This window comes from Haliotis cracherodii, unplaced genomic scaffold, assembly GCF_022045235.1.
Source record: "Haliotis cracherodii isolate W230 unplaced genomic scaffold, xgHalCrac1.p SCAF_10, whole genome shotgun sequence".
Lineage (NCBI taxonomy): Eukaryota > Metazoa > Mollusca > Gastropoda > Lepetellida > Haliotidae > Haliotis > Haliotis cracherodii.
The window spans coordinates 14,447,092-14,463,585 of NW_027266265.1; the positions used below are offsets into that span (position 1 = coordinate 14,447,092).

The window sequence follows — 16,494 nt, forward strand, 5'->3', positions numbered from 1 at the left end:
TGTTCAAGTAATATTCATTTTTATGTTTACACTTTCTGTGAACTCAGCCAATTGAAAATCTTCAGTAAACTAGTATCCATGGAGACCCTGGTTAGAATCATTCGTGACCAACTCGTGTTATTCCGGGACAAGCCGAATAGCGACTTGTGCCCCTCTTATGGCCATTTTTGCGACCGGGTTCCGTCTTAGCGCAAAGGGGCATACCTAAAACAATTGTCAACTCGTTGCATAATGGTTCACATATATTTCCCCATATATTATATTTATTTCAGATGCAATTTAAAGCACATGTGGACATGCGGAATTATACAGTATGATTGAGCACATATATGTATATTTTTAGATGCAAGACATATGTAAAATCAAAAATTATTTCTCAGGGATTCTTTGACGAAGAATTTGAAATCATTCGCGCATTCTGATTGGTTTGTCGTATTTTCGCACATAACATTCATCGATGGGGGGAAGAGTCTTCTTGCAGGTTACGGAAAGGGGCGAGTGGTGACGAATGGGTTAGAATAGGTTCCCTGTACTGTATAGCTTGTTATAATACTATATTGGATCGGGTGTGGTCTGTCTCAGTGACTTGCATGACATCATGCCCTGATGCAGTGGGATGTTGATACTAACATCAATCACAGGTTTGTCTCATCCAGACACAGTAATTTACTAGCTGTCGTGGTGATTACTGAATACTTCAGAGTGCAGCATTAAAAATTCAACAAAAGTTAAATAAGTCTTTAAAGGGCATTTGGAAGTGATACACATGAGGAGGAGAATTTATGGATGCCAACCTTTTTATTATGAGGAACACAAGTTTTCGGAGGATATATTAACTCCTTCATCAGGTAAACTTAATTCACCTGATTGTGTTCCTCATGATAAAGAGGTTGACATCCAGGTAAATAGTCTGGGAAGAGGATGAGGAAAAGATGTAGAGGTGGAGATATAATTGTCGTTAGGTTCTGGTCAGAATGATACACAGAGACGATTTCATATGGTACAACCGGCATAGGTGGAACCCAATCTAACCCAGCATCCCCACCTTCAATCTCATCAAAATCAGGGTCCACTTGCGCAAAGCGATCTTAGCGATAAGATGATCGTAACTCCAATTCTATAACATAGGCTTACAATAGCTACAGCTAAAAAATGATCTGACGACTTCCAATTGCGGGTCATGTCAGACTGACTTTTCATCTGACCAATCAGAGCATCACTATGAGATCATGAAAGTGACAGTTTGAATGTGATTTTTGATCATGCAACCTCGAAAAATCACACACAGGGTGGTCCGAACGACAGTTATGGGATTTATGTCTGTATTCATACAATCTAGACCATCTATTAGCCATTCTAGAATGTTCTTTTGTTCAGTTTTTAATTTTTTAATCAACTATATGTAAAAATATGTTTAGAAGGGTACTCGCCAGTTTGAAACTCGAGCTGTAAAGCTCGATTAAGATGCCTTCTGATTGGCTATTGTTGACTTCTTGTTAGTCATTGTCATTAGTCGGTCAAAGTTCGTGGCAGTCCAGTCTGACGTGACCCATAATGGGATATCCTCAGATCTTTGTTTAGCGAGAACTAAGATCTGATTTTAATGAAATTGCTGTAGATATTGCCAAGACCAAAATTCGGGCCATTAGACTAAAAACTTTTAACACAGACTGGGATTAGACACAGATCTGATTTTAATGAGATTGCATCCCCACTTGGACATCATCGTCATACTGATGGAGTCAGTTTGTAACAGGAGACTTTCAAACAGCTCTGATTCAACCACTATATAAATATCTGATTAGCTGCAACTTATCATTACATTTCTAGCAGTTACAAATTCCCCAGTCAAATCCCAGGTGTAGGTTTGTGGAAAGCAGTATATTATAAAAAATGACAATTTTTCAGTTTTTCTGATAATAAAAGTGATAGTGATATACTTCGCTATAGCGTATGACTGAACAATGACTAGGTTACTTGAATACTGTTACACAAACAAATATAAAACATTGCCATACATGGATATAAAAAACAACCAGAACACTGTATAACAACTTGTATAAAAAAACAGGGGTGTATTGTATATCAGGCTTTCATTTATTTGATGTATATACTGTTTATAATATTTATTGTAGCAGGATTACGAGGGGTACATGGTGTTTTATGCATCCCACGTTAGGTTTTATACGAGTTTGATGGTATAAAACCTAACATGGGACGTTCAAAACCCCATGAACCCCTCGTGATCCTGCGACGAATTTATCTCACCGAGATGTTTTAATATGATATTGCGAAATAATTCAAACAAATTCAAAATTGATAGAAAACAGCTGTTCGATTGAGCTGCGGTTAACTTGTGCCATGTCACAAGACTTCCAGTGACTCGGAAAGAGTGTGTGGCTTTTTGCTTTGAAGCAGGTTATAAGGGATTTATTCTGTCTCTGAGAATTCCATATGCAGTCTGTATTGCTTGTGTCGGGGTATAAGAGATTTATTCCCCTGCTGAGACATTTATTCCCCTCTAAGGCGGGATACACAGTATTTTATCAAGATCATATGGACCAATCAAATCTCATCATTCTGACATGGAGGTATGATAAGATCAGTTATCTTACCTTGCACTAAAATACTAGTTTCCGACACGTTAAGGGAAGGGCAATTATTTTCCATGTAGCCCACTGAGAAATCAATTGGAACACATCTTAGGCAACTTTCTTATCTCAGCATTGCTGAGTTTCTGAATTGAACCCATGTTTATCCAAATGCACTGGATAAAGGGAAGTAACTCAGTTCATTTGTGCTGTCTGATATGTGTTTTGCTGTCTCTGAACTGAACATATGTTCAAGAACTTGTGTGAATGAATTTAGGTAGGATACTTTCATTGTCAACCGATCCCTCAGGGCATATGGTATGATGTGAATGATGCTTGGCTCGGGGTACATCGGCTCACACAGTACATCACACCATATGTCATACCACATCCCCCTCAATTCGGATGTCAGTCTATAGTAAGATATTAATACAAATGATTATTATTTTCATTACAATGCAGGATTTTACATTTAAAAATAACATACTTTGAATGAAATAATTTCCAATGTACTTTGTTGACAGTTGGTCCCAATAGCACGAGTTGGCAACTTATATGTAAATAATAGGCATAATTAAATTCCATTACAAATCTCGAGTTGGAGTGCGTGAGTGAGTTGGGTTTACAACAGTATTCCAGTTATATCACAGCGTGTCAGCTTAATGTGGGAGGAAAGCCCCAAGTGATGCAGGTCTCAGACGTTTACCACTTTGGTGAAACTCACGAGCACAGGTATGGTGCTGACAAACTTAGAAACATAATCGGGGCGAACCGGGATTCGAACCCACAATCATAGGTTTCTGGCGTGTCCACAGATGCAACTCTGCACAGCAAATCGCGGCGCCTTAGACGACTGGGCCCTCTAGAGTTGGAACATAACAGTATTTCTCATGACAATGCCCTTTTTTTCAAGTTTTGTTCTAACAGTTTCCTTTTTCAAACATAAAATTTCCAGACTTATTGTTTAACCAACTGCACAACAGTATCATATATCAACTATTTAACACTTGCATCAGTTGTGGATATCAAATACATCACTTTGGCTGTACACATTACAAACACCAATGTCAAAACAACACTGGACATGGGATTTTAAAAAACCCCAAGGTATTCACCCCAAACAATAAACCATTTTGCATGAAAGTAAAAAACAAACCAAAAACAAATGTAGGACTTACATCAATACAAAGTCCCTGCAATGTCTGTGAACATTTGATACAAAACATGGTCATGGATGCTTGAAAACTCTAACAATACAATAACATTAATGAGATTCACCAACACCTTTTGGGTACACAAAGCAATATATGTATTTCAAATCTTTTCTTCAAATTATGACAATAACCTGATAGCAAGGCATATATAGAGAGATAAAAAACATTGAAAACAAAAATGCTTGAAAATTTCAAACTCATTAAAATCAGATCTTAGTTCTCGCTATCGCTTAACAAAGATCTGAGAACATCCCATTACGGATCACGGCAGAACAACCTTTCATCTGACCAATCAAAGCGTGGCCTACCAGATCAAGAAAGTGACAGTCGGAATGTGTTTTCTAATCATGCAACCTCGAAAATGTTGACACGGGGTATTCCGAACGACAGTTACTGCCTGTACAACTGATTCCGTAAAAATGATCGTCTATCTATCTATCCGTGGGATAAACATTTGAATGGAGAAGGCGTTGCACAGTACTCAGGAAGCTTTGCCTTACAATCTGAACCATACATTAGACATTCCGGAATGATCATTTGTTCAGTTTTCAAAATTTTAATCGAGAACTGTGTCAACATATCTTTCAAGCATAGTCTGAAATGGAAGTCGCCAGGTTGAAACAAGTGCCGTAAAGCTCGAAAAAGCGGCTTTCTAATTGGCTGATGTCGACTTCTTGTTAGTTGTTTCAGTTGTTGGTCAAAGTTTGTGAAAGGTCATTCTGACGTGACCCATTATGGTATGTCCTCAGATCTTTGTTTAGCAGCAGCGAGAATTAAGATGAGATTGGGAAAATTTCAAAGCACAACAGATTTACCAAAATACAACTGTAAAATAAGTGGCGTGTCAAGTAGAACATGATACTGGACCAAGGAATCATAATTTGGCTTTAAGTATCACAAACATATTTAATAGGAATGGGATAATACATATTGAATATTGAAAAATAAATAGTTCTCATACACCACATAACAAAAACTCGTAGTTTAGGCTGGTATTAAAATAATGCTACAACAAGTGCACTTCATAGTCATTGTGTATGTAGGTTCAGCGTCTTCAGTAATAATACCTTATTATGCAACACCTTACAGGCTCATATCTCCTCAGTGTCCGTTACTTGTATTTGTGTATGAGGAAGGCGGCTAGACCAGCGGCCAGCCCCACTGTGGCAAGACCACCAATGACCGGCAGGACGCACTTAGCTTTCTCCTGGATGATATATTTGGCCAAGAACTTCCCAGCCCCCAGGACCACTTCCCGCGTGCTAGATCGTTGTTGTGTCCGGCCCCAGTAAGCCCACAGGTTGGGCCGTTTTTCCTTGGGGAAGTATCGCTCACCCAGCCCCACAAAGATGAGTCTGCCCAGGAGACAAGTCAGGGTGAGGTCGGCAGCAGTATAGTTGGGCCCACACAGCCATGTCTCATCTGATTGTTCTGCAGTAAATGATTGTCTGTACTGTACCAACATTTCTTATCTACAGTCCATCATGAGTATACATAACAAAACTGTATATTAGGGTTTGAACTTAACTCCAAAACTTAACTAGCCCTGGTAATGATCAAATGCCCTCCTAATGATAAAACAATGGGGAAATTTGGAAATTTTTACTGGCCTGCATGAATTTTTACAAGCCCTGGGCCAGCTGGCTAGTGTTAAGATCTAACCCTGTATATGTAGCAGGGCGTGGAGTCATCCCACAGATGACATCCTTACCTTGTCAGCTTGCTGACGGGGTTAACCTCTTTGGTCATGTGGACAAGGCGTCCGACCTCGGTTCAGAAAGTCCGTGGTTCGAATCCCATCACGGGACTCGGAAATTTTATGGCCGCTACATTGGCGCCCAACGTGGGGCTGAGCACGTTCATATTAAATTTGAGCAAAATAAGCCTCAGTACCCTACTATGCGGCCCGGGACGTGCCTTCTGTTGACCGGGGAGTATGTAGCAGGGCGTGGAGTCGTCCCACAGATGACATCCTTACCTTGTCAGCTTGCTGACGGGGTTAACCTCTTTGGTCATGTGGACAAGGCGTCCGACCTCGGTTCAGAAGGTCCGTGGTTCGAATCCCATCACGGGACTCGGAAATTTTATGGCCGCTACATATATATACCATAACTAAGATTAGTCTAGAAATCCCACCATGAAAACATTAACAAAGGGAGACTATTCCTGTACCATGACTTTTTGATCTTGAAATTTCACAAGGAACAGTTCCGTCCAGATTGGCAGAACTGCGCTGTACAAAACCATCGTAATGATTCGAGATCTCATATTCACTTTCTTTATTAGTTAAAATACCAGTAAACAAGTCTTGTAATGGCTTAAAGATTCATCTTCCTGAGGCAAGGGAGTTAACTGACTGCAAAAGTCCAGTTTCCACCCTTGCCGAACTAAGCTGGAAATTCTGGGCTCGATCGTAGCGCCACCAATGGCTATTATGAGTTATGTCCCTTCTATGTCCCTCCTGTTGAACAATCAGATTCCACCTCTGATATCACTTACATGTGCTTCAAACAAAATGGCGGTACCCAGTGAAGAAGATGTAATCGATAATCATAATCTATATTGTAGTAAAACGGGTCTTACTTCGTGAAGTGCTTCAAATCACATGAGCACCTAAATTTTAAACATGAAAAGATTTGGAAAATCTGTTAGCGCTAAGTTGACGGTTGACATGCTTTGCAAATCCTGCAGTTGACCGAAGTCTGCACGGCAGTTTACGAACCGGATGTCGATTTTGTTACGCGATTTTGATTGGACTATGCATAAATTCGTTAGTCCAGACAAAATATAACTTGATAATTCCAGCATAGTGGAAACTGGACTTTTATAGTCAGTTATCTCCCTTGCCTCGGGAAGATGTAAAAGACTGGGCTGTAACTCAGTTTCACTGACTCCAGCCTATTGACCAGCAAGTGATCACACCAAGACTATGTCATGACTCACCGATCTTCATCTTCTTCAGCTGTTCCTCCAACACATCACAGGTCTTCTCCAAGTCATCCAGGACTTCCTCCACACGGGACTTGTCCATCAGGAAGTTGAGTCTGTCGGACATCAGCTGGCTCTTAGTAAGGTAAGCATCTCGCAGATCTAGGTGGCGCTCCGCTAGCTTGGCCGTATCTACAGCCCCTTTCAGAATCTTGGCTTCCAGATCTACAATTTTCAACAAACATTTTAAAAACACTAACTATTTCATTGTTCACAATGGATAAATCATTATCATGATCATTATTGTATGTTTAGGAAGATGCTCTGTAGCTTGTAACAATCTCATTAAAATTAGATCTTAGTTCTTGCTGCCGCTAAACAAAGATCTGAGGACATCCCATTATGGGTCACTTCAGACCGACCTTTCGCTAACTCTGACCGACCAATGGAATTACTGACAAGAAGTCAACATTAGCCAATCAGAAGGCAGCTTTCTCGTGCTTTACGGCACTAATTTCAAATTGGCGACTACGCTTCGAAACATATGTTGACAAATTCTCGCTTAAAAATTTGAAACCTGAACAAAAGAACATTCTCGAATGGCTAATATATGGTCTAGATTGTATAGATTCAGATTCAGTCATTAAGCCTGTAACTATCGTACGGAATACCCCATTTTAAAGTTTTCGAGGCTGCATGATGATAAATCACATTTCGACTGTCACTTTCATGATCACTTGCATTTGCATTGGCAGCGCCCAGTGAAGACGATAGGATTGATAATCAAGACCTATATTGTAACAAAACGGGTCTTACTTCGAGAATTGCATCAAATCGCATGAGCACCCTGATTAAAAACATGATAAAATTTGCAAAATATCTGTTGACTCTAAATTGATGGTACAAATGTTTTGCAAATCCTGCAATCGAACGAACTCTGTACAGCAATATTACTGACCAGATGTTGATTTCGCCACACGCTTTTGATTGGTCTATGCACAGACACGTAAGTCCAGCCAAAATATAACTCCATAATTCAAGCCTAGTTCGGCAAGGGTGGAAACTGGACGTTTATAGTCAGTTAACTCACTTGCCTCAGGAAGAATGGGACAGCGCACGAACAGATACAAATAAGAAGTCACCTGATACAGCACTTTTAGCCGAATTATTTTACAAACATTTCTACTTTTTAATGTAAAACTACCCACTAGACTGGCCCCAAGGGAGTTAAAGTATCTTGAATATCCAAGAAAAACTATCAATCTCCAGTGTGAATGATAACGAGTGAGTAAATAATCAAAGGGTAAAAAACATTTTTGGAGCCTCGACCAGGTACACAAACACAAGCATAATCAATGTGTTAAACTTGAACACAGGACTCCTTCCTACCTTTTCTTGACTGCCTAAATGGGGGAGGAATGTGGCCGCCTGGAGCTGACAGCTCATTGTTGAAGAAAATGCCATATGTTACTTTGTCTATGGGAATTTTATCCATCAGTTTGCGAAATTTCTCGACCTGTCGTCCCATCTCTGACTCTGTACCAGGAACCAAACGAACATCTGCTCATAAAAAGATAAAAGAGACAAATTACGTCGTGACTCTCACAAAACTATATGTGGCCTTTCATAAACTATTTGTTCAACATTTCTTATTCATTCCTTAAAAAGAAACGCAAAACTGGTTTTAGATGTGTATTTTATATAAATTTTATATTCCTATAAAAAATCAACAGATGGTAACTGATTGTTCAAAATTGGCATACATCATTGGCATTGACCCAGGTTCCATATGGCACACATGGAACAATAGATTTTCAAGGTGAAGGTCATCTGTTCTCAATATCCTGTATGTCCAAAAATGTTTGTTTGGATAGTTACCATGGTGATGCTTGGTGTGTTTGGGTGAATTGTTTTAGAAGCTGGAAACTTTGTTCAAGCATGTTTCCACATAGGATTGAAACAAGAAATACATGTAAATGGTGTGAGATAGGATAAATTTATAAATGTGAACATTACATGGAAATATCTAGACCTGTTCAGAGGCTGATACTTGGCCACAAGTGTGTAAAAAGAGTCAGGAAAAAATACCCAGATGGGCAGAACAATTTCACTGTTCATGTTAATATAATTATCCTGATGGCTTGGCTGAGGTGACTTGTTTTCCACATGACTAATATAAAGAGGATGAGACTTAATGCTTATCATTTTCATCTACTCAAATTTACAGTTTGATCACTGTGATTCTTTAGTAATTTCATTCATGCTTTATCTGAACTTAATGATCAAGTGTGTAGAACATGTAAAGAGCTACATGTCCTCATTAATAGCAGCTCCCTGAACCAATTTCTTCCTGAGAAGATGATGCAAACATTTTCAGCAACAGAAGGATATTTTGTTATTTTAAAAAAAACAACTAATAATTTTTCAAGTTCATGCCATGAAAAAATCAGTCACATTATTGTTCCACACATCTTAAAGTTTCAGTTCTCTGTGTCTAGGGGTTCATGATAAGCAGATTCTTTTAAGATTTTTACCAAATTGGAAGGTATTTTTTCATCATACTGGCATGAATAAACTTGAATCCCATTGTGCTGCTAAATGGCATATCAGTTTTCCACATTCCTGAACGAGATTCCTTGTGGTTTCTGAGGATAAAATTAAAATGTGTTTAACTTAAATATTTTCTCAATTTGATTTATTTTTTCTTCCTTTTTTCCCACCAAATCTGAAAACCTATTTTCTGTTTACCGCCAGGAATTGCCCGGTCCACATAGTTGATGATGTCTTCAGATTCCTTCACTATCTTGTCCCCATCCTTGAGTACCGGCACGGTGCCGCTGGCGTTCATCCTCATGTACCAGGCCTGGGTCTGCTCCAGGTTGAGGATGTTGACCATGCGCAGCTGGAAGCGGACATTCTTCTCTTTCAGCGCGATTAGCACCTGCAGCAGAAACACCCATTCTTACTTTCATAGAGATATTTTGTTGTTCCAGTGATAGAAATGTTTGTTTTTTTAAGAGTGCCACAGGGCATCCATAATGTGGAATGTAATCATGCCAACAAGAATACAACAAAGAAAACAGACCCGTGAAGATTCCGGGGTAGAATAGGTCTTCAGCAACCCATTCTTGCCGTAAAATGTGACTATGCTTGTCGTAAAAGGCGACTAACGGGATCGGGTGGTCAGGTTCGCTGACTTGGTTTGAAGCATGTCATCGATCCGATCCCAGTTGCGTGGATCGATGCTCATGATATCAATCACTGGTTTGTCTGGTCCAGACTCAATTATTTACAGACCGCCGTCATATAGCTGGAATATTGATAAGTGTGGCGTTAAACAACAAACCAACAACAACAACTATTTATAAAACATCTACAAACTCTAGATGTGTTTTAACTATGCACTTGATAAAAATAATACCTTTAAAAGTTTTCTGAATTCCCAGACATATTTTATGAATCATGATGTTTTGTTTGTTTGTTTGTTGTTTAATGCCGCACTCAGCAATATTCCAGTTATATGATGGCGGTCTGTAAATAATCGAGGCTGGACCAGACAATTCAGTGATTGATATTTTCATCACCATGCACCACATTCTCATTAAAATTAGATCTTAGTTCTCGTCATCGCTAAACAAAGACCCGTGAACATCCCATTATGGGTAATGTCAGAACAACCTTTCATCCGAATCAATCAAAGCGTCGCTTACCAGATCATGAAAGTGACAGTCGGAATGTGTTTTCTAATCATGCAACCTCGAAAACATTCCGAACGACAGTTACGGCCCCTATGACTGATTCCGTCAAAATTATCGTCTCTCTCTCTCTCTTCCGTAGGATAAACAAATTGAGGAGGTGTTGCACAGTACGTCGGAAGCACTGCCATACAATCTCAACCATATATCAGACCTTCTGGAATGTTCATTTGTTCAGTTTTCAAAATTTTAATCGAAAACTGTGTCAACATATTTTTCAAGCGTCGTCTGAAAGAGAAGTCAACAAGGTGAAACAAGTGCCGTAAAGCTCAAGAAAGCTGCTTTCTAATTGGCTGATGTCTACTTCTTGTTAGTCATTTCAGTGGTCGGTCAAAGTTCACGAAAAGTCACTCTGATGTGACCCATGATGGGATGTCCTCAGATCCTTGTTTAACGGCAGCGAGAACTTAGATCTGATTTTAATGAGATTGCACGCACCATTTTCAACAATCAGTTTGTACACTTGGTATACTACTCAGTAGGGCTGGGACGGGTAACTTGGGTACTCGGGTCGGGTGGATGCGGAGTAGGACCCGGGTACCCACAGGACTACCCGGACCCGTGGTTAGTCACGTGATATATTGTTTAATGACAAAAATTATCTAAAACTCTATGGTAACACTACAAGTCACTAATGTTCGCATTTTTTTCTGACTGTGCTCCCATTCCTTCTGATTTTTCATATGGTTGAATAAAGATATAACTTAATTCAACTTCAGTGTATGAATGACCAGATTGTGTAATACATCTATCTAACTACGTTTTGCCAGGGCTATGCTAAAAATTTTCCCAATCGGACATTTTGAGACATCTCCTGAGACCTACAGTGGGTACCTGGGTAGGGTCGGGTAAAATGGAGGTGGGTACCCGGGTAGTAAATTTGGACTCGCCCCAGCCCTACTACTCAGGCCACAAGATATGTTCAGAATGAATTAAGAAATGTAGAGTCTGTCTGTTCATCATGGAATAACATTGTCATACACTAACAAAGACAGATTGGTGGATTAATGGTCACGACAATAAATAACATCTCTACTCTGGCTGGGATGAGTGCAAATTTACTCATGGAATAACATTGTCATATAGCAAACAATGCCAGACTGACAAAGACAGATCGGTGGATTAATGGTCACGACAATAAATAACATCTCTACTCTGGCTGGGATGAGTGCAAATTTACTCATGGAATAACATTGTCATATAGCAAACAATGCCAGACTGACAAAGACAGATCGGTGGATTAATGGTCACGACAATAAATAACATCTCTACTCTGGCTGGGATGAGTGCAAATTTACTCATGGAATAACATTGTCATATAGCAAACAATGCCAGACTGACAAAGACAGATCGGTGGATTAATGGTCACGACAATAAATAACATCTCTACTCTGGCTGGGATGAGTGCAAATTTACTCATGGAATAACATTGTCATATAGCAAACAATGCCAGACTGACAAAGACAGATCGGTGGATTAATGGTCACGACAATAAATAACATCTCTACTCTGGCTGGGATGAGTGCAAATTTACTCATGGAATAACATTGTCATATAGCAAACAATGCCAGACTGACAAAGACAGATCCGTGGATTAATGGTCATGACAATAAATAACATCTCTACTCTGGCTTAGGATGAATCCAAATTTACTAACCAGGTACCTGACCCTAACTGCTGTCAGTCTCAAGTTGGGTACTAAATGTCTGATTGATAATTTTTTTACGGGAGCCCTGGCAAGAAATAATTAAAGATACATAAAACAATTTATTCATGCATACACTGAAGTTGACTGAAGATTTATCTTTATTTAAACATACAAAAGTCAGAAGGAATGCATCATATGAAAATATGAACATTTAGCAACTTGTAGTGTAACCATGGAGGTTTATTGTTATTAATCATTAAACAATATATCACATGACTAACTAAGGGTCCTGGTTGTCCTGTGGGTATCGGGTCCTACTCAGGACCCACCCAACCCAAGTACCCGTCCCAGCCATAATCTCTACTGTCAGTAATTGTCATGTTTTTACCCTGGAAATGAACTGCATCACTATCCTAATGAATGTGGGTAAAGGGTGATGAATTTGAACTAAAAGAATGATTAGAACAGTTCAAACCCCTTCCTTGGTGCAGTGGTATTGCTCCACAACCTTTGTTGTGCTATGTGTTGATGACATTAACGCTACTACTATTAATTTTGCGTTTTTCTTTCTGAAATAATATCATTGAGGAGTCAACAGAATCAAGCTTTATCGGGTGTGGACGTATGTGTGCTTGAAACCTCAAGGGTTCTTGAAATTATCCCATAAGGCATTATGGGATAATGATTTTTTGATTTTTTTTAACCCATTGATTATATAATACAAAACGCGAGGAATAATTCGTAAATCGTTTGTGATTAACGTGCACCTGGCAAATCGTTAAACATCACCGTTCTGTTTATCAAAATGCATAAACAATTCCAAGACCAAGACAATTCTTCTATAACTGTGTGCTAGATATTTAACCCAAAAAATAATCCATTTTGTTAAAATAATATATTCAATTTCAGCTTTTAAATAAAATGAAAAGGGTATTCATTAACCTGTTCATTTGACTGTTTGGTTGGTTGTTTTACGCCGCACTCAGCAATATTCCAGCTATATGATAGCAGTCTGTAAATAATCGAATCTGGACCAGACAATCAAGTGATTGACATTGTGAGCATCGGTCCACGCAATTGGCATAAGATGACATGCATCAACCAAGTCAGTGAGCCTGACCAGCCGATCCCGTTAGTCGCCTCTTATGACAAGCATAGTCGCCTTTTACGGCAGAGCATGGGTTGCTGAAGACCTATTCTACCTCGGATATTCACGGGCCAAGGCAATGAAAGAAGAGCACATTGCAGCAGAAGAGGCCCTAACCTTTGTGTCGTTTGGTTCTCAACACACTAATGTCCAAATCTACTATCTGGAATCACATATATGAAAATCAACTACCAAGTTATCAGAAAATGAAATATTCAAGCTATCAGGCCGTGATACAAGCTATACAGTCCCTCAGTGGCCTCAAAGAAGACGGCCTGTTGCGGCTAACTTGATCTGCACTGTCAGTGAGTGTTCGACAGACACATGCGTGCATTCACAATAATGTGCCTAGCATCACTTGAATAACAATCCCGAGTCTTGGTTATCCAAAACGTCCGCTAGTTATATGAATAGACGAATTCTGTGTTGCATAATACATGTAGTAAAGTTGATACCTTCTGTGAATAATACGAAGTCGGGAAGTAAAACAGGGTGAATTTCGAGTCATTCATGTTTACTGAAACAGTGACCTCGACCTTGACCAAAGTTGAAGGTCACATTTAAGGTCACTTCCGTATCAAGATTAACACAACGCAGACTTTGGAGAAATAATTACAAAGAAAACAATGGCAAAACGTACGAACATCACAAAACAACAATAAATAAATACATCGACAGATCTCGTGCGTGCCGAATATGTAACATGGGCTATCAGTTTTTAAAATCTTGCTGCCATTATCATATGGGGATGTAGCTCAGATGGTAGAGCGCTCGCTTAGCATGCGAGAGGTACGGGGATCGATACCCCGCATCTCCAGAAACTTTTTCATTTCTTTTCGTCTTCATATTCAATTTCGTTTTTGCATGTGACAGTGTGATCGTGTAGGTTAGGGTGGACATACCGATATCCCGAAGATTCCTATATCTCCGGATACAGGTTGTAGAATATGATATTCTCACCTCTCCAGACATGTACTACTGTAATCACGAACCGAGATAAGCATGTTCTGCAACGGGTTCCTAGTGAACCTCGCGGCCTGGTGCTCATGTTTGTTTGTTGTTTTACGCCGCACTCAGCAATATTCCAGCAATGACGTCTGTCTTATGTAAACAATGTTCAAACAAACAGGAGATTATCAAAGGCTCATACCTTTTGAGGCCTATGGATATATACGTACGATATCATATTGAATACTGATGAATATTCAAAGGGAAATTAATTGTGTGAAAGAATTGTGTAAAAGATGTGCAAAATCTACATCAACATAAGACACGTGAAGATCCGGGGTAGAATAGGTCTTCAGCAACTCATGCTTGCCGTAAAAGGCGACTGTGCTTGTTGTAAGAGGCGACTAACGGGATCGGGTGGTCAGGCTCGCTGACTTGGTTGAAGCATGTCATCAACCCAATTGCGTGGGTCGATGCCCATGATATTAATCATGGATTGTCTGGTTCAGACTCGATTATTTACAGACCGCCTTCATATAGCTGGAATAATGCTGAGTGCGGCGTAAAACAACCAACCAAACAGTCATATGAACAGGTTAATGAATGCCCTTTTCATTTTATTTTAAAGCTAAAACTGAATATATTATTTTAACAAAGGGATAATTATTTTGGTTAAATATCTAGCACACAGTTATAGAAGAATTGTCTTGGTCTTGGAATTGTTTAAGAACGGCGATGTCTAACGATTCGCCAGGTGCACCTTAATCACAAACGATTTTCGAATTATTCCTCGCGTTTTGTATTATATAATCAATGGGTTCACCAGGGTATAAAACTGTTTACGTTATTTCTCCAAGAAATGTAAAAAAAAGTGTGAAAAGTATAAACCGTGCCACGTGCCCCGTTGGTTCAAACCGTATACTGATAATTCTATATCAAATGAGCTTACAGCTCATCTTTTATTGTATAATTCTGAGACGAGATGAAGAGAAATAATCACATACTAATGAACAAATACATGCCCAATGTCGAAAATATTTGTGCTTGTTTTGAAATATTATTTGGCGTATTTGATTACATAATTTGATGCCAAATAGGTGCGGGTCTTGTCCAATTAAGATACACGGTAAAACTATCTTTTCAAGACATTATTTACATGGCAAAAGCAGTCATTTTATGTTGTGTCGAAAAAGCGTCAAATTCAGTTTTTCACATCGAAATTTGCCAAACCATGAACGAAAATTAGTTGAAATGTATATTAATCAAAATACCAATGTCGTCTTTCTCTGACTTCGTCAAAGACGTAAAACCACTTATTTGACGTCATGGCTATGACGTGAAATAAAATGGTGTCAAGGTTTTAGTAATTTACTACATTTGATGACGAGGCAAGTGCACCAACAGTGCAACAATAGCCAAATTACACTTGCACATTCAGCAGAATGTGGGAATCTAAGGACTTATTAATTTGTTAGATTGGGCCATCCATTTCGCTATTACTTCCTTTTTCGTGGTTTACGATTTCATCAGTTCTTTTGTTTTGTTGTATACCTAACGTATACAGTTTCAATATCCATATTTGTGTGGAAATAGTTTGGCTCCTTGTGAACAAAACATCGCGAAAGTATATTGAATGTAGTCTATATCGTTACATAATTGCATGCAAATCCATTTGATATATATATATTTGTCGTTCAAATATTAGATAAGTATTTTGTTCCCTCACAGTTTCCGTAAAGCTGTTAAATAACAAAATCGTCGCATCGGTGTGTCGGTGTACGATAAAAAGCGGGGAAATTTGCTGTTTCTCAACGCAGAACAAAATCTTGGAAAACACTTAGTCTATTTTTTGCAAACCGGTTTAATATTTGCAGTTAAATTTACACCATCAAATTTAATATTCTACACCTCTGCGTAATGCTATAACCGGAGGAGGGACGGGCGGGTAGCCTAGTGGTTAAAGCGTTCGCTCGTCACACCGAAGACCCGGGTTCGATTCCCGACATGGGTACAATGTGTGAAGCCCATTTCTGGTGTCCCCCGCCGTGATATTGCTGGAATATTGCTAAAAGCGGCGTAAAACCATTCTCCCTCACTCACTCACTCACTATAACCGGAGGTAGATCCAGTGACTTGGCTGATGCATGCCATCGTATATCTATTGCGTAGATCGATGTTCATGATGTCATTCACTGGATTGTCTGGTCCAGACTCGATTATTTACAGACCCGCTGTCATGTAGGTGGAATATTGCTGAGTGTGT

The 16,494-nt window shown here is 39.2% G+C and overlaps 1 protein-coding gene and 1 non-coding gene across 2 annotated transcripts; one reads left to right on the forward strand and one right to left on the reverse strand.

Annotated features, from left to right (window-relative positions):
• Positions 1-873: 873 nt before the first annotated feature.
• On the reverse strand, positions 874-13,807 carry LOC139454094 (ganglioside-induced differentiation-associated protein 1-like). Its single transcript, XM_071235593.1, has 5 exons — positions 13,739-13,807; positions 9,482-9,674; positions 8,123-8,293; positions 6,749-6,958; positions 874-5,236 (listed from the first exon to the last, which is right to left on the reverse strand). The coding sequence occupies exons 1-5, from the start codon at positions 13,793-13,795 to the stop codon at positions 4,917-4,919; spliced, it is 951 nt and encodes a 316-aa protein (XP_071091694.1). The 5' UTR covers positions 13,796-13,807; the 3' UTR covers positions 874-4,916.
• A 220-nt stretch (positions 13,808-14,027) lies between these two features.
• Trnaa-agc (transfer RNA alanine (anticodon AGC)) lies at positions 14,028-14,100 on the forward strand. The gene has a single exon. It is a non-coding gene; the product is annotated as a tRNA-Ala (tRNA).
• Positions 14,101-16,494: the final 2,394 nt, after the last annotated feature.

What these genes read in the sequence shown, in the direction of transcription:
- LOC139454094 (XM_071235593.1), bottom strand. Translation starts at nt 13,795, where the DNA reads ATGAATGACTCGAAATTCACCCTGTTTTACTTCCCGACTTCGTATTAT. An exon ending in CTTCGTATTATTCACAGAAG is followed by an intron (nt 9,675 to 13,738) that starts GTATCAACTTTA and finishes TTTCTGCTGCAG; the next exon opens with GTGCTAATCGCGCTGAAAGA. An exon ending in GGACCGGGCAATTCCTGGCG is followed by an intron (nt 8,294 to 9,481) that starts GTAAACAGAAAA and finishes TTTTATGAGCAG; the next exon opens with ATGTTCGTTTGGTTCCTGGT.